Source organism: Budorcas taxicolor, chromosome 7 (assembly GCF_023091745.1).
Source record: "Budorcas taxicolor isolate Tak-1 chromosome 7, Takin1.1, whole genome shotgun sequence".
NCBI lineage: Eukaryota > Metazoa > Chordata > Mammalia > Artiodactyla > Bovidae > Budorcas > Budorcas taxicolor.
In genome coordinates this window covers 16,551,312-16,574,600 of record NC_068916.1, presented here as the reverse complement: position 1 = coordinate 16,574,600, position 23,289 = coordinate 16,551,312, and the positions used below count along the sequence as shown (strand labels likewise).

Genomic DNA, 23,289 nt, shown 5'->3' with positions numbered 1-23,289 from the left:
CAAGGCAGGGCAGCTAGTGGACCCCAGGCTTCTCTGATGGCAAAGCCCAGCTCTTCAGCACCTAGTAGGTACTTTAGAGTCAAGAGGCTTTTAAAAATGCCTTGGGCGTGTCGGAAGAGAAAGAAGCTGAGGCCTGGATGACAGAGTCTGCATTTCCCAGCAAGAACTGGCACAGAATGGATACTTGATATAGATGTTTAAGACCTGAAGACCCACTGTGTGCAGCTGTGCCACAAGCCTTAAGTCCACTGTTATCTCATTTGGTCTTACCCTGGCTCATGGGTTGCCCCATTTTACAGAGAGGAAAACTGAGGCTCAGAAAGATTGAGTCCTGGGCTGAGGTTGCACTGGCAGCAACAGTAACAATAGCTGATGGTATTTTCGGTGCTTGCTATGTCCCAAAGCACTTTACACATTCACCTAGAGCAGACCACCCTATGGAGTTGCTGCTGCTAAGTCGCTTCAGTCATGTCCGACTCTGTGCGACCCCATAGATGGCAGCCCACCAGGCTCCCCCGTCCCTGGGATTCTCCAGGCAAGAACACTGGCGTGGGTTGCCATTTCCTTCTCCAATGCATGAAAGTGAAAAGTGAAAGGGAAGTCGCTCAGTTGTGTCCGACTCTTCACGACCCCATGGACTGCAGCCTACCAGCCTCCTCCGTCCACGGGATTTTCCAGGCGAGAGTACTGGAGTGGGGTGCCGTTGCCTTCTCCAGGGTAGAGTACCTTAATTTTGCCATGTGGTGGATGAGGAAATTGGTTTTGAGGTTAAGCCACTTGCCAAGATGACTCGGGTGCACACTGATGGAATACCTGCTCTGCGCCTCACGTGTGATGGAGCCCTGGCTGCCCACCTCTGGCTTCAGGCCGCTCAGCCTCTGCACCAGTTGCATCCCCCAGTTAACTGCAGCATTGATTTCCAGTCATCGACTAAACAAAGCCAGCCAATGGTCACGGCACTCCTCAAGTCCCAGGTGCTGGCCTGTGTGAGTAACTAGAGCCTGACATCTAACCCTCACCCCCTGTTAAAACCCAGATCCCAGCCAGGACTGCCGCCACTGTGCCCGTCAAGTGGGCTGCTTTGACAGGTAGTGAGCACCCCATCACTGGGAGAATCCAAGCAGCGGTGCCATGGAGGAAAGTTCCTACTCAGGTGAGAGAACTCTCTGAAGCTGACCCTGGTCAAATCAAGAACCCTGACCTCCTATTTTCCACCCAGGAGAGGAGTGGGGCTCCAAGGTCCCTATTTGGAATGAAGAGTGATTTTTTAGCAAAAGCCCAGCAAGGGAAGGGAGGTGAGCCCTGACTGGGGTTCTTGGCACAGAGCCAGGCAGACAAAGGAAGCTTCAGGCCACTCCCTTCCCTGACTCAACACCCTCAAAACCAGAAAAAAAAAAAAAAACCCCAGCTCCAGCTGGGGCACGGGGGAGCCTGATAGACTGACAACCATATGAAGGGGACTCAGAACAAGTGGAACCCAACACAATGACTCCTCAGAGCCGGGCTGAGGGCAGGGGACCCCGGCCTGCAATGGAGCAGCAAGGTAGAGTTCTGGGGGAGCCCCGAGGGGGTGAGGGAAGAGTTTGGATTTGGGGAAGAACTGAGACCCAGTGTCTGGTGTTTAGGGAATAGGCATCGGGGTGAGGGCTGGGGGGCCCGGGAAGGAGGACCCAGTCTTCCTGAGATGGTGCTGGGGAGCCAGCTTTGGGGTCAGACGGGTAACTGAATCCATACAAGGGAGAAGGGGCATCAGTCGGCCGACTGAGGAGGGGGGTCTGTGGAGGAGGGGGGATCTCAGCTCCTGGCCCCCAGACCCATCTCTCTGGACAGTGACCTGGCACCACGTCAGGCTTGCTGGCTGCTGGAGTGTGGGCAGAAGGAGCAGGCATCTTTGGGCTGGACTGGCAGAGGGACAGACTCAGAGATGCAGGGACGGACAAAGATGAGGGGTGGTGGCAATCGCTGACGGACAGGAAAGCAGCGTGTGGGTGGATGTCCAGAGCAGGCTGGGGGTCCACGGAGACCCTCTGCTCCACCGTGGGCTCTGGACGAGCTCCTAGGACTCTGGGTGATGGGAAGTCCGGCTGAGCCGGAGCCTAGCCTCACCCTGCACCCCCTGTTGCTCCCCCTGTTCCTGGCAGAATTCACGAAATTTTCCAGAAGGCGGAGGCCGTGCTGCTGTAGGGGAACGCAGCTGGCCCTGCTGGCGCTGGTGACGACGGCGCTGTGGGCTGGGCTGCTGACTCTGCTTCTCTTGTGGCGTGAGGACACCCCTGACCCCTGAGAGCCTCATCTCGTGTTCCCTCCCAGACCTCCACTCTCAGACCCTGGGGAGCCCAATTTCCCTCATCCCCCCACCTTGGGACACTTCCCACCCCAAACCTCCATCTCCAGCTGGCAAGTGGGGTGTGGATGGATGGGAACACCCGAAATATACCCTTTCTCTCCTCTCCTCTCCCTCATCCACCCCTTCTCCCATGCCCCAGACTGGGAAAGTGCACGAAACCTAAAACAGCTGGAGGAGACCGCCGCCCAGAACGGTACGGTGGTGCTGCGGGGGGAGGCGCGGGGCAGCAGCGGGGCAGAAACCAGGCTCTTGTCTTGCTTCTGCCACTGACTGCTGTGGGATGAGAGACAAAGTCTGGGCTCCAGGGTCTCTCCCAGGATCTAAGGGTCAGTCTGTGCTCACCCGAGGAGGTGGGGTGGGGGATGAAAACCCAGAGACTCCTGGAGGGGAGGCTCTGAGCTGTGCCTGGTGGAACTGATGCCTACCTGCTCGGTACCTCAGCTTCCACACCTGTAAAACAGGCATCATGTTAGTGCTAAGAGGCAGGAAAAGAACAAAACCAAAAAAAAAAAAAAAAAAAAGACTTTTGAAGAGCTCAGAACCGAGTCCAGTGAGCTTTTGAGAAATGCCTGCTGCTTTTGCATTTCGTTCTGGGTGGCGGAAGGGTACATAGGTTCACTGGACTCTTGCCTGCACTTGCCTAAGTACGGGCAGACCTCAGACATATCAAGGGTTTGGTTCCAGAATAAAGCCAATGTCACAATAAAGGAAGTCACAGGAATATTTTGGTTTCTCAGTATATATAGAAGTTCTGATTACATGATACTGCGGTCTGTTAAATGTGTAATAACATTAGGTCTAAAAACAGTGTACATACCTTAATGTAAAAATACCTTCTTGCCAAAAAAATTGCTGATCATCTGAGCCTTCAGCGAGTCATAATCTTTTTTGCTGTTGGAGGGTTTTATTCTGAGATGGCAGCAATTTAGTCCCATCTTCAGTGAAAGTGTTAGTTGCTCAGTCATGTCTGACTCTTTGCAAGCCCGCCAAGCTCCTCTGTCTATGAAATTCTCCAGGTAAGAATATTGGACTGGGTTGCCATTCCCTTCTCCAGGGGATCTTCCCAGCCCAGGGATTGAACCTGGGTCTCCTGCTTCTTCTGCATTGCAGTCAGACTCTTTACCGTCTTTACTCTTCCCATCAGGGAAGCCTGTCTTCAGGTTCGCCTTCTAATTAGAGTTCTCTCGCTGTTTCCATTGCATCTGTAGTGATTTCTTCCATTGAAGTCTTAAACCCTCTTGAGGGCTGGAATCAACTCCTCCCAAACTCCCATTAACGTTGGTAGCTTGACCTCTTCCTATGAATCACACTTGTTCTTCATGTCATTTGGAGTGGCGAGTCCTTCCCAGGTTTTCAGTGGACTTTGCCCAGATCCATCAGTGGAATCACTGTCTGTGGCCGCTCGGCGTGCTTAGTCGCTCAGTCATGTCCGACTCTTTGTGAACCCTTGGCCTATAGCCCGCCAGGCTCCTCTGTCCATGGGCATGACCAGGCAAGAATACTGGAGTGGGTTACCATGCCCTCCTCCAGGGGATATTCCCAACCCTCAGGGATCGAACCCAGGTCTCCTGCAAGCGGAGGATTCTTAACCGTCTGGGCCACCAGGGAAGCCTGGCAGCTCCAGTCTTACGAAATGTATTTCTTAAAGAATAAGACTTGAAAGTCAAAATGCCTCCTTGATCTATGGGCCACAGTGTGGATGCTGGGTTAGCGGGCATGAAAGCGACATGAATCCCCTTGTCTGTCTCCATCAGATTTCTTGCGTGACCGGAGCATTGCCAATGAGCAGTCATATTTTGAAAGGAGCTTTCTTCTCTAAGCAGTAGGTCTCAACAGTGGGCTTAAAATACCGAGTAAAGCGTGTTGTAAACAGGTGTGCTGTCATCCAGGCTTTGCTGTTCCATTTATAGACCATGAGATGAGTAGATTTAGCATAGTTCTTAACGGCCCCAGGATTTTCAGAATGTTAAATGAGCACTGGCTTCAACTGAAAGTCACCAGCTGCACTAGCCCCTAACAAGAGAGTCAACCTATCCTTGGATGCTTTTAAAAAAATTTATCTGTTGGCTGCTCTGGGTCTTCATTGCCACATGCAGGCTTTCTCTACTTGTGGAGAATGGGGGCTTCTCTTGTCGTGGGGCTCAGGCTCTGAGGCATGCAAGCTCAGTGGTTGCAGTGGTTTTGTTGCTCCGAGGCATGTGGGATCCCCCCAGACAAGGGATTGAACTCATGTTCCCTGCATTGGTAGGCTGATTCTTAAGCGCTGGACCACAGGGAAGTTCCATCCTCTGAAGCTTTGATGCCAGGCATTGACTTTTCCTTTCTAGCTATGAAAGATGGCATCTTCTTCCAGTACAAGGCTATTTAATCTACAACAAAAATGTCTTGTTTAGTGTAGGCACCTTCATGAATTAGCCAGATCTTCTGGAGAACTAGCTAAACCTTCCACAACAGCACTGGCTACCTTCCCCTTGCTCTTTCATGTTATGGGGGCGGCCTCTTTCCTTAAACCTCATGAACCAACTTCTGCGGGCTGAACACTTTTCTTCTGCAACTTCCTCACCTCTCTCAGCTGTCCGAGAACTGAAGAGAATTAGGGCCTTGCTCTAGATGAAGCTTTGCTGTTGTTCAGTCATTAAGTCACGTCCGACTCTTTGCAACCACATGGACTGCAGCACACCAGACTTCCCTGTTCTTCACTATTTCCCAGACTTTGTTCAAATTCAAGTCCATTGAGTTGGTGATGCCATCTCAACCATCTCATCCTCTGCCGCCCCCTTCTCCTCCTGCCCTCAATCTTTTCCAGCATCAGGGTCTTTTTACAATGCGTCGGCTGTTTGCACAAGGTGGCCAAAGTACTGGAGCTTCAGCATCAGTCCTTCCAATGAATATTTAGGGTTGATTTACTTTAGGATTGACCGTTTGACTCCCTTGCAGTCCAAGGAACTCTCAAGTCTTTTCCAGCACCACAGTTCAAAAGCATCAATTCTATGGCGCTCAGCCTTCTTTGGCTTTGACTTCATGAAATGTTGTGGCTGGTTTGATCTTCTCTCTAGATCATGAGAACTTGAGAAATTATCAAGTATCAAAACTGAGAAGTATCAGCTATGAGGCTGTTTCACTTCCATATCATTTGTGTCTTTATTGGAGTAGCATTCTTCATTTCTTCTGAGAACATTTCCTTTGCATTCACCACTCAGCTAACTGTTTGGTACAAAAGGCTTAGCTTTTGGTCTGTTTCAGGCTTCCAGGTGCCTTCCTCACTAAACTTTATCATTCCTAGCTTTTAACTTAAAGTGAGTGACATGTGACTCTTCCTTTTACTTGAACACTTGGAGGCTGCTGTAGGGATAGGCTGCTGTACTGACTTCATTTCAGTATTGTTGTATCTCAGGGGATAGGGAGGCCCCCAAAGAGGGACAGAGATGGGGGAACCGCTGGTCAGTGAAGCAGTCAGAACACACACAGCACTCATCAATTAAGTTCACCATATATGGGCGTGGTTCCTGGTGCCCTAAAACCATTATCAGAGTGACATCAAAGATCACTGACCACAGACCATCATAACAGGGACAGCCGGAATGAAAAAGCTTGAAAAATTGCAAGAGTTACCAAAATGTGACACTGAGACAGGAAGGGAGCAAATGCAGCTGGGAAAATGGCACTCACAGACTTTATCAAAGCAGGGTCGCCACAGACCTTTGTCTTGTAAAGCATGCGTTAGCTGCCAAGAGAAATAAAACCAGATCTGCTTGTACTCGTGTCCTTGGAATTAAGAACAATTTTTAATTGCTTTTAAATTAAGCAACAGCTGCAGTTATCCAGATGACGTGTTGGGGGTCTGTGCACTTGGGCTGGGGTCGGGGGTGACTCGCCAGCCTGCACTCCTAGCTCAACAGGTCTTCTCTCCCCTGCCCCAGTCTCTCAGGTGTCCAAGGACTTGGAAAGACACAAGGGTGACCAGATGGCCCAGAAATCCCAGGGTGAGTGAGCTGAGCTTGGGGTCTGAGGAGGATGGATGAACATGTGAACACAGGGCTCCAGCCCTCCATGAGTTGCAAAATGGGCAAGTGACTCTAAAGACTCAGACGAAGAGACTACGCTGGTGGCAGGGTTGGGGGGTGGAGAGTGGGAAAGGAGGTGTCAGGAAGGGACTACTGGGGGGTGAGTCTGAGAATTTGCTTACCACTGAGCCCCCTCCTCTGCAACCAGCTGCCCAGATGATGCAGGACATGGAGCGAATCCAAACTGAACAGAAGAGAATGGAATCTCAGGGTGAGAGCTGGGGGCGGGGTGGGGTGCAGCCTTGGGTTCTAGAGCTAAGGCGGGGCTGTGCAGCTCGGGGCATCACCCCTGACACCAGCCCTGCTCCCGCCACCACCCCCATCAGAGTCTGAGCTCTCCTGGAACCTGGATGGTCTTCGAGCTGACCTGAGTGACTTGAAGTCCCGCGGTGAGCGGCTTGGGAGGAACAGGGGGGTAGGGGGCAAGGAGGTATGCTTGGATCTGTGGCCCGCCCCTCCGCAAATTAAAAACACACACTTTGACTCCTACCCCACTACCCCTGACCCAACCACTCAAGGCTTGAATGAGATGCGTCAGGCCTTGGACTCACTGGGAAGACTCCAAGAGGAGGTGGGAAAGTTGTGGATCGAGCTACGGGCGTCCAACGGTGAGCATGTGCCCCCGCGGGGGGTGGGGGTGGGGGAGGGGCTTGCTGGCGCATGCGCGAGACCTTGGGTGCGACCTGTTCCAGCCTGCAGTAGAGGTGTGCGCGTGACAGTGTGGATGGGTGTGTGCTCGTGTGTGTGGCTGGACCGACATGGGGACACTAGAGAAAACCCTTTCTGATTCCAGCAGCTCCCCTCCACTGACCTGGATGGGGGGGCGTCCACACTTTTTCCTCCTCCAGGTAAAGATGTTGAGCATTCACCAAAAATGGGTTCTCTTTACTGATCTCACCTCTGCCCGTCTCCACTCAGGGGAGGGTCGTGGGTAGGAGGCCCTCAGCCACAGCCCTCGGGGAGGACTGTCTGACCCAGCCAGGGGGCAAAAGAGGGAGTCACCTCGCAGTAGTGCGGACCAGGGGAACCGTGGGGTTCTTCCCAGGGGTGACAATGAGAGAGATGATGCTGGCAGTCCCGAAGGTCATGGGGTGGTCCCAGCAAGGTGCAGAAAGGGTTCAATCACTGTGCCTGGAACCTGGGGTGGAACCTGGGGGTTCCTGCCTGAAGACCCACCCCCTCACCCCTCTGGGAAGCCCCAGCTGGGTCAGAGAAGAGGAAGGATCTCTGCTCTGTGTGGAGGAGTCTGTCCCCTGGGGCCTGGGGTGGCTGTGGGAATCCCAGCAAGAAACCCCGCTGTGCCCTTCCCCCCACACCGGAACCTGGATCTCATTCGTTTTGACCCGACTCCTTCCCCCCAAATCTGGCCCCATGGCCTGGGTTCTGAGCCCAGCTCAGTGGCTGTCTCTCCATGATCATGTGACCCAGAGCCAGGGCATCATCCCCCCAAGTTATCCTGAAGGACCAGAGATGCCCTCTTCTGTTTTAACGCTGTTCCCCCCAGAGGGCTGACTTCTAGTTACAGTGGGATGTGTGGGAAGTCTCCCCAGGGCTCCTCAGAGTTTGGTGGACCCATGGCTCCTTAGAAAAATTCCACCCAAGCTATGGAGCCCTCCATAACTTCACTCTAAGAAAATCTAATTTAAATAATCAGAGAGTCAGTCCAATAAGAGTGCTTTTAACCTCCCAACTGGCAGTGCTGGTGGTGATGAGTGGCTGAGAGTTTCCTTGGGGTTGGGGCAAGGGAAGAAAGACCATGGTGGTCCCTGATGGAGATCGTCAGGACCCAGCCCTCCAATCTTCTCCTACCCTACCCCCACCACAGACTCCCCTGACCAACTAGAAGAAAATCATCTCAATTTCCCAGGAAGTCACCAAGAGTGCTGGTTGGGGGGTGGTGGCCGTGGTGGTGGCGAGGGCTCCTGCAGGGGGGCAGCTGGTGGTGGGGATGGTAGCGGAGAAAGTGATACTGGCGGTGTTGGCCTCCTCGTGCTGTTGGCACTGGACACTAAGATGTGGCTGGCTTGGCACTGGCCGTGGAGCTGGTGGTGGAGAGATGCTGCTGGCCATTGTGGGTACCTGTGGTGGGGGTGCTGGTGATCACGACGTTACTGACAGTGAGGGGGGTGTGCTGATGATGGTGGGGGCTGAGGTGCCCCTGCCGTGGAGATGGTCTCACATGTACATCAACACGGGAGCTCCAGGGAAGAAGGAGACTTTCTGTTAGGCCCTGGGGTTGATCTGCTTTTCAGCCCAGACCCCAGGAGAGATGCTGCCACCCACCCTGCCTGTGGTACCCATGGCACCCGCCATTGCGCTCTCCACGGTACCCAACACAGCATCCACCTTGGTACCCACGACAACAACATCCACTACAGCATCCACCATGGTGCCCAGCACCACAGCAACTACCACAGCAACCACCACAGCAACCACCATGGTGCCCACCACAGCAACCACCACGGTGCCCACCACAGCTGCCCCCCTCAGCCTCTCCTCCACCCCAGGCTCTGTGTGCAACACGTGCCCCGAGGCATGGATCTATTTCCAGAAGAAGTGCTACTACTTCGGGGAGGGCGCCAAGAAATGGATCCAGGCCCGGTACGCCTGTGAAGATCTGGACGGGCGGCTGGTTAGCATCCACAGCCCAGAGGAGCAGGTGGGCCTGGGTTCTGCAGGGGAGGCAGCAGATTCCCACCCCGATCTCCTGGGGGTGAGGGCGGGGGAACCCAGGCACATCTCCCCAGCCCTCCAGCCCTGTCCTCCTCCCCAGGACTTCCTGACCAAACGCGCCAACTGGAGGGGCTCCTGGATTGGCCTTCGGGACCTGGACATTGAGGGGGAGTTTATCTGGATGGACAATCAGCCCCTGGACTATAGGTAAAGAGGGGGGGAATGTAGAGGAGGGGCCCCTTGGAGGGGAGCCTTTCTGTGATGGGAGAGAAGGGTTTTGGGGGGTATGTGCCTTGGGGAGATTGTGGATGGAACCCAAGGGAGATGGTCAGGGTTTGGATTCAGACTAGACTCGGAGGAGGGAGGGTGGTGTCTCCAGGCTGCTGGGAATTGTGATGGGAATCCAGTGATGGGGTGGGGAGGGCCCAGGGGACCCTTCCTCCTTCCTCATCCTCTGACCTGAAGCCTTCTGCTCCAGCAACTGGCAGCCAGGGGAGCCCAACGACGGGGGCCAGGGTGAGAACTGCGTGATGATGCTGGGCTCTGGGAAGTGGAATGACGCCTTCTGTGGCAGCGACCTGCACGGCTGGGTGTGTGACCGGCTGGCCACGTGCTGAGCGTTGGCCTGCCACCTCAGCCCCGGGTGCCCTTGCCCACCCTCCAGCTGCACCCTTCTTCGTCACTCCTCCACCTTGAGCACGGGAACAGCCCGATCCACAGCAAGACCCTGAGGACCCCCAGCAAGCAGAAGCAGCAGACTCATTCCCGTGTCCCCACCAACATCCCTGAGGGCCCATCCCTTGCCTCTCAGCCCAGCGGGCCGTCACCACTGCCCTGCCCTCAAGTGCTTTGAGTTCCCAATCTGAGAATCCCCTGCCCTCCAGTTTGGAGGCTAGAAGCCCCCTTCCCTTTGGGGCACAGCACCTGGCAGCCCAGCCTACCAGGGAGCAGCAGGGAACACCTGAGACCCCAGCGTGCCTCCTCCATCCTCATAGACCCATATCCTGGCCCCAGAGGACAGAGACCTCAGCTCAGGCTGCCAGTGCACCCCCGCCACCGATCTGCATCAATAGAATGGGGCCATGACAGCCCCTCATGCCCTCTCCTCGGGGCCTTGCTGGCTCTGGTCTCCAGGTGTGCAACAGGGATGCTGGGAGTTGTAGAACGTGGTGCCCGGGGCCACCTCTGAGTACCAGGAACTGAAATGGCATGGATAGTTCCCCTGTTTGTTTGGTTTTTTTTTCCTACTTCATTATAAGAAGCATTTACTAGGCAGGACCTGAAGATGAAGACTCGGGTCTGATGGAGCAGAGAACACCCCTAGACACTCAGGCATATTGCAGGGCAAGGCAGTGGACTGCCGTGAACGTAGTTCTCAGTCCAGAATAGGGCCCAGTACACAGAAGGCTGGAGAAGCTCATGGGGGAGGTGGGCAGGTCACCTGGAGGCCTATTTGGGTCCTCAGCTGCCGGCCCCACCCCCACGCAGGGTCTGGGAGGCCGGGGCAGCACCAACCCCAGATTTGACCAAGGTCAGCCGCACATCTCTGCGGAGCCATGGAGGGAGGCAGACCAGGATCTTAGGCTGCCCCTGGTTAAGCACCTCACCTGCCCACCCTGTTTCTTGTCTAGAAAAGGAAGAGCCAGACACGCTCATGTGATTCTTGGGCCCACTTGAGAAAGAGGAGAGACCCACAATGGGCCACCCAGGACCATGCAGAATCCTAAGAGTCAAGGGCCAAGCTAAGCCCCAGCCACACGTTTGGAGGCTGTGGAGGGTTCCCTGGGGCCCAGAAAAGGGTGGGGACAAAGCCGACCCCTTGAGTGAAACATGGGCTAGAACCCCCCCTCAGCTGTTCACTCTCCCTGGCAGCACCCCGAGATTTTTCTCTCCCCCAAACCCTTCCTCAGAACCCTGAGCCAGTGCACAGCTGCCTACCTAACCTCTCCTCATGGAAACTCAGGCTTCTGCCTCCAGGCTGCTCAGGTCGACAGGGGGTCACCCTCGCCACCTCTTTCTCTCACCAACCCCCTCCCAAACCCATGAGAAAGAGCCAAGGCCCCAGTCAAGCCACATTCAGAATCCCCCCACTTCTCACCCCCTCCTGCTTCAGCCTTGGTGCAGGCCCCTCCTTGCTCACCCAGGTCTTCCTCTTCACTGCCCTAAGACCCCAGAAGTTTCCTTCCAGCTCAGGGAAAAAGCCAGAGTCTCACAGGCTTCTTTCTGATTGTGTGGACCCCTCCTGCAGGCTGTATCTCCCCAGGTTCTCCTCCGCCAGCATCCTCACTGCTCCTTCAACATTTAGGCTAACTCCCACCACAGGGCCTTTGCACATGCTCCTCCCACTGCCCTCCCATTTAGAAGGACATCTCTGACTCCCCATCCCTTCTACCCCACGGTGCTTTTGCACCAAAGCCTCTTCTCCTTTCAGCAGGTTGTGTAAGTTACTGATCTGTTTCAGGTGAGCAGGGGCCTTTGTTCTCAGCAGTGTCCCCAGAGCTTGGCACAGAGTAGGCGCTCAATAAATATCGGTTGAATTACATTGACATGTGACTTGCTCTCGGCACCTGCTTCAGGGGGCTTGAAACGAAGGATGCTACCTGCCTGCCTCACCAAGGATTGGTGCTGGGTTTATCGTCCTCACTCCACTCCCCTCCATCTGGGGGCTTCAGTCCCAAGCATCCGAAGTCAGAGCCCCTGTGATGGGAACCTGCAGGACTGTGGCTGCTAGTTCGTTCCCTGCATCCTTCCCTTGCCCTTAACAGGTACCTGGCCCCACAAGCCTTCATCTTGTCCCAAACCTTCTCCCTTTGTCCTGAGTCCCAACATATCCTCTGCAGGGAGCAAAAGACCCTGGGCTCTCCTCTCCCAGCTCCCAAGCATCCTATGGAGACCAACTGTATCTCCTTCCACCCTGTCCTATTTCCCTAGGGCAGGGGTCCCCAACTTCTGAGATCTAATGCCTGATAATCTGAGGTGGAGCTGGTGTAATAATCATAAAGTGAACAGTAAATTTAATGTGCTTGAATCATCCCAAAACTCCCCTCTCCCATCCCCCATTCATGGAAAAATTGTCTTCCACGAAACAGGTCTCTGGTGCCCAAAAGGCTGGGGATCACTGCTGTAGGGCATCCTTCATTGCTGGGCTTCTGAATGGAACTTGTCCTGCCACCCCGACCTCCTGCCCCTCGCTCCTACAATCTGGCCCTGCCCCAGTGGGCCCGGAAGCCTCTCTCTAGGGTACCTGAGGACCTCGGGTTGCTCAGCCCGCAGGTGATTCCCGCGGCTCCCTCTGAAATCCGGCTTCCCAGAGCCTCTAGCTCGCCATCCTCCAGGTACCGCCACTGCCTCCTCACCCCTGGTTCAGGCTGCCACCCCAGCTAGCCCTCTCCCAGCTGCCCGGGGCTGCCTCCCCTCCGGCCCCCCCAACACCCCCACCCCAATAGCCATTTCCTGATCATCTGTGCGCTACACAGGGTTGTTTTGTTTCTCCTGTTGACACCCAGCACCTCCTTGGCAATGTGTTGAGCCTCATCTCTTGCTGGGATGACTGAAGCTGCCCCCGACCAAGCCTGGCACTCCCACCCCACCGCACCCCCACCTCCCCATCTTGTATCCCCCTCCAAACAGTCAGTGGAAAAGCTGCACCCACTCTGCCCTTAAACCCTTCTCATAAGCCATGAGGGGGACCCAAGCAAAAGCGTCTGAGATTCCCTCTCAAAACACACTTGTTCAGGTCTTGGGGCTGGGAGAGAGAGGAAGTGAAAATTTGAAGAAATTTCCCCCCCAAAAGTCCAGAAGGGCTTTCCTTGGGTGGGGGGGGGGGAGGAAGGAGTGATCAGGAACCAAGGGTGGTGGGCACAGGGCGCAATTCACCTCAAGTGTAATCATCCTCCTTTTCGAACAAGGAAGGTGTGTCCAGGCATGGCTCACATGTTCAGAAATTAACCGCAAACTATTTTAAGCGCCCAGATGATTCTGCAGAGAGCCTGCCCATTTCCCCTTGAGAAGCAAGCCGCAAGGGCCAGGGTTCTCAAAATGGGCCCCCTCCTCAACACCTCCCCCTTCGGAGTACCAGCAGTTCCTGGGAACTTGTTAGAGATGCAAATCCCCAGCTGGGGCCCAGATCTGCAGAACTGGAAACTCTGGGGAGTGGGGGCTGGGGCAGCCACCCCAGTGTGCACACAGGAATCCCCTGGGGACCTCGCTAAAATACAGACTCTGATGGTTAGTCTGGGGTGGGCCTGAGCGTCTGCATTTCCGACAGGCTCTCAAGATGTGATAGAGACAGAGAAAAGGGGCTTCCCAGGTGGCTCAGTGCGTGAAGAATCCACCTGCAATGCAGGAGAGGTGGGTTTGATCCCGGGGCTGGGAAGATCCCTTGGAGAAGGGCATGGCAACCCACTCCAGTATTCTTTCCTGGAGTATCCCAGGAGGATTCTGGAGCCTGGCGGGGCTACGGTCCATAGGGTCACAAAGGGTCAGACACAACGGAAGCGACTGAGCATGCACGTATGCAAACAGACAAAGTAGGTTATTAGATAGCTAATCCTGCTAGGGGATTGTAAGTAGAAAGATATGGGAGATCCCTGTAAATTAACGATTGCTCAAGAAAGCAGATTTGCTTAACCACAAAACTAACCAGGCTTGCTTAGCAACATAACCGTGTATCAGAAGCTCAGGACATGACCCAAAACAATAAAACAATGGTGACATGAACCCCATCTCCTGCCCAGAATGCTCAGTAAGTTAGTGATTCCTGGGACAAGCTCACTGCACACAAGAATAATTTGCAGCCCTAGTTTGACCACATGGGGACAAGAAAGCTCCCCTGCCCACCCAGGAGAAGGAGCTGATGACAGAAGCATGACGTCTACTCAAGAAAGACAAAGGAGGTCTTCTCCCCCTCTGCACTTTTCCTTTGATTATAAAACTGTAGCCCAGTTAAATTCTCAGGGTGTGGCATTTCTCACCCACCTGCTTGTAAAGCCTTGCTAGTGTCTTGTTCTAATCAATCATTTCTTATCTATCACTTTGCCACTCACTGAATTCTCTTCTTTGCTGAGACATAAAGGACCATGGTACCGGGGCCCTTCAGAGCCCCCAAGATGACACCCAGTTGGTTTCAAATGCTGATGCCAAGCCCCAGTACCACACTGGGCGTAGCAAGGGTCTAAAAAAAAGTGGGGGGGAGAGGAGCTGACAAACTACCTTCTGCTTGTTTTCTAGACGCGCAGCTACGTCCACTCCTCAACCTACTGCTGCCTACCCGTGGGCGCAGGGGAACCAGAGAGGCGGGGGGCAGGGAGGCAACTGTTCACTCTCTGGTCTTTTACATAAAGTAAACCCAGCCCCTGGTCTAAAGGAATCTCCCTCAGCCTGACCCCTGCCAGAACCCTACCTGAACCCTAATAACCATCGCCCCACACCTCTTCTGCAGATGGATGGCCTCCAGCTGTGATTCCAGAAAGTGCCAGCATTCCCCCCACCCCCCAGCCCAACCAGCAGGGGGCTTCCCTTGTGGCTCAGCTGGTAAAGAATCTGCCTGCAATGGAGATCTGGGTTGATCCCTGAGTTGGAAAGATCCCCTGGAGAAGGGAAAGGCTACCCACTCCAGTATTCTGGCCTGGAGAATTCCATGGACTGTATAGCACATGGGGGTTGCAAACAGTCGGACCCGACTGAGCGGCTTTCACTTTTGGAGCCAAATCAGCAGCTCCTTGGGCCTGGCTTCTCTGCCCTCTGCCCCACCCCTGCATCCCACCCCACTTCCCACAACCCTCAAGCAAGGTCAAATCTGCCCCCACCCCACTTCTCCATTGTATTAGGCCTCTGGCCACCCTCAGCAGCCTGAGGCAAGGGCCTGGGTCACGGTGGGGTTTGTTTTGTTTGGCAGGGCCCTGTGTGGCTTGCAGGACCTTAGTTCCCCAACCACACTCTCAGCAGTGAAAGTGCTGAGTCCCAACTGCTGGACTGCCAGGGAAGTCCCCGGTCGAGGTGTTGAGGGGATCTCCGAGGCCCTCAAACAAGACACAAGACACACTTGGGAAGGGGACTGTCTGCTTCCTTTATCTTGGGGGGATCAGCGGCCCTCCAGGGCCCGGTCTCGGGCTATGACCGCCTCCTCGAACTTGATCATCAGCGTGGTGCCCTTGTGCCAGTGCGCCGTGACCTTGGCGGGGAAGCCGCTGTGCGTTAGCACCGCCTCCACGATGCCCGCGGTGAAGCTGGCACAGTTGAGCGTGCTGTTCTCCTTGGGCACGGAGATGTAGGTGTTGATGAGCGGCTCGCGCTCGATGATGTAGAAGGTGCGGGCGTCGTCATTGGCCTGCTCCAGCTTGTCGGCCTCCTTGCCAAAGAGCGCCTTCCACACGGCGCCCTTAACGAACAGCAGGGCACCCAGCACCTTGGTTTCGCGCCGGGCACCCTTTTCGCGAGCCACCAGCGCATCCAGGACGCGGGCACCCACCTGGCGGCCCAGTGCCGCCAGGCGCGCCTGCAGCTCTGCCACGGAGAAGACGCGGCTCTGGCAGTGCTGAACCAGCTCGGAAAAGAGCAGGGCAAAGGCACTCAGGCTCACCTCGGTGCGCGGCCGGGCCAGCGCGCGTTCCAGCAGCGCCGACTTCCCACGCGTGAAGCGCGCCTCCATGCCGCCGCCCTGCAGGGAGAAGAAACGTGGGTGTCAGAGGCGGGAAGGAGACCCCTCCCAACCACCTCCCGCGTGCATGCCATTGCTGATTTCCCATGTGGGAAGAGATGAGAAGAAAAGGAGAATCCACCTGCGTATAAAGCATACCTCCCTTATGAGGCTTATACCCTTGTCCAGGAGAGGGCTTGGGAGGGAGGCAAGTGGAGGGCTTCCCTGGTGGCTCAGATGGTAAAGACTCTGCCTGCAACGTGGGAGACCTGAGCTCGATCCCTGAGGAGGGAAGATCCCCTAGAGAAAGGAATGGCAACCCACTCTAATATTCTTGCCTGGAGAATCCCATGGACAGAGGAGCCTGGCTGGCTACCATCCATGGGGTCGCAGAATCATGACACAACTGAGCAAGTAACACTTCTATTCTCTGATGGAGAGGGAAGGTGGGAGGAGAGATACCCAGGAGACACTCGAAACCTCCCCAACCCATGAGTTCCAGGTGGTCTTTGTGCATTAAAAGCATCGTCCTGAACCCTTCAAGCAGGTGCCAGTAACGAGAAGACATGTATGTGGGGAGGGGGCAGGGCGTCAGACCTAGGGCAAGGAGGGGACGAGGGTGAGGAGCAGTGAGAGGACCCAGCAGTAATCCCTCCCCCACCTCAGGCTCTCCAGCAGCAACAGCGCTGATTTCCCAGGGTGAAGTCAGAAGAGAGAAGTAAGGGGGTGTGGTGAGACCCAGGGCCAGGAGGGTTTGGGGCCTTGGGGAACAAGCAAGGCACATGGAGCGAGCCAGGAGAGGATGCTGGCAACCCTTCTAAACCCGCACCCTCGGGCACACCGAATTTGTCAGGCACGAAGCATGCCTGTTGGAGTAGACCCACATTGGTAAAAAGATGGGAGGGGTGGCCAGGGAAGGCGCTGAGAGCCCCCCACCCTCGTGCTTTCCAGAAAACTAGCTGCACTGTGGGAAACAAGACGGAGGGGGCGGACTACCGGACCCGGGATGTTAGCGGAGCCAGGAGGGGGCGCCGTGATCCTCCCACTCCAGAGCGAGAAGCCATCGGTGGCGGGAAAGACCCGGAAGTGGGGCTGTGGGGAGAAAATCCCCAGGGGATGCTGAGACAAACAGACTGTGGATCTGCGATGAGAATGGCCGCGGATGGGCGATGTCAAGGGCTCGGAGACACACACACAAACCCACCGTCAGGAGGGGTAGCTGAGAGCCCCGACTCCCCACTACGCAGGGACGGGACCAGAGGCCGGACGGGTCTGGGGAGGCTGAGACAGGGCCCCAACTAGGGTCAGTGTGGAGGATGAAAAGCGCACCGGAGGGAATTTTAGGAGCTCCAGGACGTCCCTGCCCCGCTGCGCAGCCGCCTACATGGGGAGGGCCCAGCGCGCGAGATGGGACGGAGAGCGCAGAAACCCCTCCACCCGGCTGCCATGGGGTTGGTGAGCTAAGCCACGGAAAGACCGGGATCCCGTGACCTCGGCGCGGGTGTGGACCAGACAACGGTACCGGGTAGGAGCCCACCCTCCTCGTGCTCCCCACCCCCGGCGGATGGGACGAGGTGGGGGATGACCGGGGATCGCGAACACCGAGACCCTGGCCCAGGACCCAGAGGCCCGCGGGGAGGGGGTCGGGAAATGGACGCGGCCCGGGCCGGGGAGGGGTCGCGGCGGGCGGGATCTCACCCGGACCTGCGGCCGCCGATTTGGCCGAGCTGCTTTACGGCGCCGTAAAAGGGGGGGCGTGCGCAGGCGCAGCGATGGGACGGGCGTGGGCAGGGCGCGCGAGGCGATTCCGGAGAGCGGCCGCAGTGGGGCGCACGTGTCCGTGGAACCCGACTTAAGGGCGCAGGTACCCGGACAGGGGCCTCGCTGGCCTCGGTTGGCTCACAATCAAGGGGACAGGGGCATGGGTCATCCCCTGCTCAGGAGTGCACGTCTGATGATAAACAAGGGGCTCTGTGTCAGGCACATGTGCGTCTGCTCGTCTTGGGTCACACGTACGCTCACCTTCCGGACAAACATGTCCGTGTGCATGCCCGTGGGCACAAGTTCTCTGAGGGAACTTGCGACCCTGAATACATGCTTTGTGGACAGATAACATGCCGGAGCACAGTACCGTACTCAGGGGCTCATATATCCGTGAGGCCAGGCACACTTAGGGAGACGTTAATGTCAATATCTTGATTCTCTGTGCACCGATGTCTAACAGAAGCACGGAGACTACGTTTGGAGGAGAAAAGAAAGAGGAGTTTTATTTTTTGCCAGGCAAAGAGGGAACGCAGCTGCCTGGGGCCTCAAGACCATTCCCCAGCCCCCAACCCCATCCCCCGCCCTGAGGAATCAGGAGAAGTCTAATAGGTGGGGCTTCAAGTCCCGGGGTGCGGGTTGGTGGCAAGGATCAAAATGGTGAAGGTCTTGCGTTTTTCTTCTTCTTGCATTATTTCAAAACAGTCAGAGCTAGTGTCAGGTGGCTCAGAAGGTAAAGAATCCGCCTGCAATGCGGGAGACCTGGGTTCAATCCCTGGGCTGGGAAGATTCCCCCGAAGGAAGGCATGGCAACCCACTCCAGTATTCTTGCCTGGAGAACCCCCATGGACAGAGGAGCCTAGAGGGCTACAGTCCATGGAGTTGCAAAGAGTCGGACATGACTGAGCGACTAAGTACACAGCGTCAGGCAACCCAATAATTGGGTCCATTGCTCTCCTGGTTATTTACCGGCGACCTGCTTTCTGAAATGCAGAATGCTGCAAGCAGTGATTTGCTACAAGGGAGTGTAAAACAACAGGAACAGGATGTAATTCACACAGAATTAGAGTGTTAGATGCTGGGTGTAATTCACAGATTCAGAGAGTGTTAGAGGTTAGCCTTGTGAAGGACAGAGTTACAGACACTACAGATTAGTAACATTTAAAATAAAGCTAGGATTAATTAACTCTTCCAGGCCCGTTTATGCTACTTTTCTAGTCTGTTCATTTTTCCCTATATTTTCCTTGGTATCAGAAGAAAACCCTCATATCTGTTTTGGTCCAAGAGCATTGGACCTCTCAGTCCACAAACACTTAGTCACCCCTGGGTACAGGTTCATGGACACACAGTGATCCACTGGGTGCATTGGATCTCACACTCCCTGCTGCCCCCAGGGCTCCTGGCATCAGGTCCATGTGTTCCCCACATGACCTTTCCCATTCTCCATTCTGCACACTTACGCACCCTCCCCGACCAGGTCCCAAAGCCCCCCAGCCGCACCAAACAGACGGGAAAGCCATGTGGTCTCCCTTTGGGCTTTATCATCGTGAATCACAAAATGTGAGTGCAGAAACAAATGGACACATGCAGGGACTGCTCTGAACCCTCGGCAGCGCAATCAGGCACACTCGTGTTGACACGCACTTGTTCACACCGGCATAGCATGACAGGACACTCATCCACAATTACAGTGATACCTTCCCACGGCATACCCACCACTCCACCCCCTCACACCTGCATCACACAACACCCAGCAGGACACATGCGTGTGTTTACGCTGACGGTGAAGTGGGTGCCTGCAACACGTGTCACCGACACCCACACCTAGAGTGACATGCCTTTGTGGTCCCCACAGCCGCACACAGTGACACGAACTACACTCACGCCACGCCACAGCCCACACGTGTATGTATGCCCATGCACAGTGACCCAGAAGCACACCACACTCACCATCAACATTCACCCACAACACCTTCCTGTGCGACACACTGAAATACCCACCCTCCTTGAAGAGCTTACCCTGACACACGCACGCACATGCACACATGCAGCTCCACAACACTCATTCGCAAGACATGCGATTTTCTACATGTGGGAGGAAGGGCAGCTTCAGACCAGCGTGGGTCCCCATGTTCCTTCTTCAAGGAAGAAGTGCTGTCGTTCCTCCACGGTGCAGCCAGGGCTGTGAGACTTTCTCACTCATTGAGGTGTGGGACCTGCAGAGAAGGGGCTGTGGTGAAGGATGGAGACCCGAGATCAGACAGATCCCATTCTTGGAAGAGAACCTGGAGCCGAATTCGGGGCCGCCCTCATTTGCTGCCCCTGGCCCCAGCTTACTTGGTTTTGACGTCTTCAGTATATTGAGGATTTCCTGTAGTGTTTTCTTGACTTCGTCTATGTTTGGGACTGGAGTGGTGGGGAGACAGGAAAAAGCTCAGATGGGACACTCTTAGCTTTATTGGAAGCCTTTTCCCTGCCCGACCCCCAAACTGAAAAAGATGTCACACAATCCCAATGTACTTGGAGTTCCCAGCAGCATATATATACTCCCTGAGTGACTCGGGGTGTGTTTGTCAAGGGTGACATCCGTCACCCCTCCAAACCTTGTGCTCGGGGAGGGCAGGACCCCTGCTGTCCCCTCCCCAGATTCCCCAGCACCCAACCCAGTACTGGGCACGGAGGCATATTCGCCCCAGGGAGGTCTGCCAGGGCACCTGTGGCCAGCTGCCTCCGTTTCGGGTTCCCTTCCTGGACGTTCCTCATGACTGTGTCGATGCTCTGCTTGGCTGCCGTGACATGCTGTTTCACGTTGCCCCACTGAGTCTTCTGCTCTTCCTGGTACTCTTGCACCGAAGTGGAGACTAAGGGTGTGGACTGAAGTTGTCAGAGTCACCTTCGCTCCCCCTACTCCCCCAACCCCGACCCAGCTCTTCCCCTCACCATTCCAGAGCTCCTCTTTCAAGACCACCAGCTCCCTGGACATCTCGGAATCTGTTCAGGATGTGTGGGGCAGGGGGCAAGAAAACCTTAGAAAAACTTTGGAATCACCCGAGTTCTGCAGTCGGGAGCAGCACTGGGCCTCCCCAGCTTCTGGGGACCCCTCCCCACTGCCCCCAGCCCCTTCCTCCGCGAGCAGAAAGAAACACCCCACTCACTCTTCACCAGGACCACAGCTAAGAGGACCATGCAGGACAGAGTCAAGAAGGTGTTCAGACTCATCATGGCTTTAGGCAACCAGTGGTGTCCCTGGGCAGTGTCTGAGGGTGGTCTGGACTCGGCTGGCACTGGGATAGAGGTAGGACAGCTCATCTCCAGGGCCCAACACTGCTGCTCAGCCCATCGGCACTGACTCTAACACCACTGACAGCTCTTCACCTGTACCTGCTGTTCTCAGTACCATCAGCAGCTGTGGCCATCACACACTGCCCCTAGCATGCACCCCAGCCAGCACCACCAGCAGCGGTCCCTAGCACTGTCCCCATGATGCCCTCGTATGACCCCATCACCAGCAGCAGTACTGGTCCTTGCCAGCACTGTCCCTATCAACAGGTCATCAGGACCTCACCAACACTTTCATCAGCTCTCTAGATGATCCCGTCCCAATCCACCAGCATCACCAACACCCAGACCTTCACCAACACCTCCACCAGCACAATCACATTGTTCTCTTCATCATCGCCTACACAGCTACCCCCCACCACTGTCACACAAAGCCTCGACACCACCACTCCCCCACACCATTGACCCTGAGCTTCGCACACTGCCCTTTGTCCCTGCAGGGCCCTCCCACAGACCTCTCCCAGGGCCGTGTGATAGGGGCTGGGGGGCAGGGGGCGGCTGCTTACCCTTGTTCTTGGGTGGTGAATGACTGCCCTTTGGCTGGTTCTGGTTTTTGAAGGTAAAGGTGATGTTCTCATAGTTAGGGTCATCTGCAGCTGTGGGCAAGTCATTGAGAGGCTTGAGGAAACCTGCCCGGAGCTCTGGGGCAGGGGTGAGTATGGGAGAGGGAGCTCAGACATCTTGGTTTACTGAATCCTCCACACAACAGATTTCTTGGGGCAAAGATAAGGAGTAGGGAACTCTGATCTTCATCTTAATGCGTGTGAGCCTTTGGGTGACACACACACATTTTGGGGAGCGGGGGAGGAGCCCTCCAACCTTCACTTTTAGCTCCTCGCTCCTCCCATCCCAACCTCTTCCCACCTCACCCAAGATGCCTAACCTTTATTGCCTGCGGATCCCCGTCTCTTGTCTTTGAAGGCTACCGCCTGCATCTTGACCTTCTGGTTTATGTAGATTTCCTCAGTCTCTATGGCCCCCGGCAGCAAATCTGTCTTCACACAGCCCCACCCACAGGAAAGTGTCTGGGGAGATGAGGAAATCTCTGGGTTGAGGTGGAGGAGAGGAAGGAGAATGTGGGCTTCCTGCTTTCAGGGATCCAGGAACCCCCCCACCCTTGGGGCATCCTCACCCAAACCCCGGCTCAACAGGAGTCTTAGGCATCCACCTGCCAACGCAGGAGACACAGGTTGGATCCCTGATCCGGGAAGATCCGGCAGTTAAGCCCCTGCACCACAACCATTGAGCCTGTGCTCTAGAGCCCAGGAGCCACAAGTATTGGGGCCCACAAGAGAAGCCACCGCTGTGAGAAGCCCTCCTGCCGCAACTGGAGAGTAGCCCCCACTCGGAGTCTTAGGAGACCAGAGGTCTCAGGAGGGACAAGAAGAGATTCACACAGACCCAGAAACAGCACAAGATGGTCAGCAATTTGTGGAAGAGGTATTAACTAACACCCTGTTGGTAGTTCAGATGATAAAGATTCTGCCTGCAATGCAGGAGACCTGAGTTCCATGGGGATCGTCATACTGCAATCGAAAAATGTATCAAATCAACATATTGAACATCGTAAACTTACATAAAGTCATGGGTCGATTATATTCAATAAAAATAATTTTGAAATAGGATAGTCAGGAACTTTACAGGAAGCTCTGTGTGTATCTGTGTCCACCTGGGTGAAGCTCATCCCATCTCTTGCTCTCATGGTAGATACTGTGGCACCCCACCTTTTGGGGCAAGATTCCTAGGTCCCCACACCTACCTTCCCTCTGCCCTAGTCCCACCCAGAGAAGTTCTATTTCTCCAAGGCCCTTTGGAGGAGAAGAATGGATATGAGGCAATGGGGCTAACCACTGGAAGTCCACTCCCACATCTGGGACTGAGGCCAGATGTCACCTTGACCTAACCCAAAAGCAGTTCCCCTTCCACCTGGAGACCCCCTGCAAAGGAACACTCAGAAACACATTCACACTCATCCACGCATCAGCTCACCTACCCAGACCCACACACACACTCTTGCACACTCACACTTCTGAATACCCCCAATCGCACATCTGTACACGTGTACATATGGCGTGGTCATTTGCATGCTTGTACATATTCATGTGCGCACACTGTCTCTACTCTGTCTAGGTATCTTTAAAGCTTTCCTTATGTCTATCTGACCTTGAAAACTGGGGATTAAAATGAGGCTAAGTCTACAAAAAAGATCTTCATGACCTAGATAATCATGATGATGTGATCACTAATCTAGAGCCAGACATCTTGGAATGTGAAGTCAAGTGGGCCTTAGAAAGCATCACTACGAACAAAGCTAGTGGAGGTGATGGAATTCCAGTTGAGCTGTTTCAGATCCTAAAAAATGATGCTGTGAAAGTGCTGCACTCAATATGCCAGCAAATTTGGAAAACTCAGCAGTGGCCACAGGACTGGAAAAGGTCAGTTTTCATTCCAATTCCAAAGAAAGGCAA

The 23,289-nt window shown here is 55.0% G+C and overlaps 3 protein-coding genes across 5 annotated transcripts; 1 reads left to right on the top strand and 2 right to left on the bottom strand.

Moving 5' to 3' along the window:
* The first annotated feature begins 1,131 nt into the window (after positions 1–1,131).
* FCER2 (Fc epsilon receptor II) lies at positions 1,132–9,701 on the top strand. Its single transcript, XM_052644303.1, has 10 exons — positions 1,132–1,153; positions 2,142–2,261; positions 2,487–2,540; positions 6,268–6,330; positions 6,560–6,622; positions 6,738–6,800; positions 6,930–7,019; positions 8,919–9,070; positions 9,185–9,291; positions 9,563–9,701. The coding sequence occupies exons 1-10, from the start codon at positions 1,132–1,134 to the stop codon at positions 9,699–9,701; spliced, it is 873 nt and encodes a 290-aa protein (XP_052500263.1).
* A 5,430-nt stretch (positions 9,702–15,131) lies between these two features.
* Positions 15,132–17,457, bottom strand: TRAPPC5 (trafficking protein particle complex subunit 5). Of its 3 annotated transcripts, XM_052643825.1 has the most exons (3): positions 17,420–17,451; positions 15,881–16,021; positions 15,132–15,742 (listed from the first exon to the last, which is right to left on the bottom strand). In XM_052643825.1, exon 3 carries the CDS (start codon positions 15,731–15,733, stop codon positions 15,167–15,169), a length of 567 nt encoding a protein of 188 aa, XP_052499785.1. In that variant the 5' UTR covers positions 15,734–15,742; positions 15,881–16,021; positions 17,420–17,451; the 3' UTR covers positions 15,132–15,166. The 3 variants fall into 3 exon arrangements, with proteins under 3 accessions (XP_052499785.1, XP_052499787.1, XP_052499784.1); XM_052643827.1 differs by lacking the exon at positions 15,881–16,021 and having other exon boundaries at positions 17,426–17,457; XM_052643824.1 differs by lacking the exon at positions 15,881–16,021 and having other exon boundaries at positions 17,420–17,452.
* A 2,121-nt stretch (positions 17,458–19,578) lies between these two features.
* Positions 19,579–21,756, bottom strand: MCEMP1 (mast cell expressed membrane protein 1). The gene is made up of 7 exons (XM_052644408.1): positions 21,705–21,756; positions 21,328–21,417; positions 20,638–20,766; positions 20,423–20,473; positions 20,197–20,343; positions 19,820–19,888; positions 19,579–19,698 (listed from the first exon to the last, which is right to left on the bottom strand). Exons 1-7 carry the CDS (start codon positions 21,754–21,756, stop codon positions 19,682–19,684), a joined length of 555 nt encoding a protein of 184 aa, XP_052500368.1. The 3' UTR covers positions 19,579–19,681.
* Between the last annotated feature and the right edge of the window lie 1,533 nt (positions 21,757–23,289).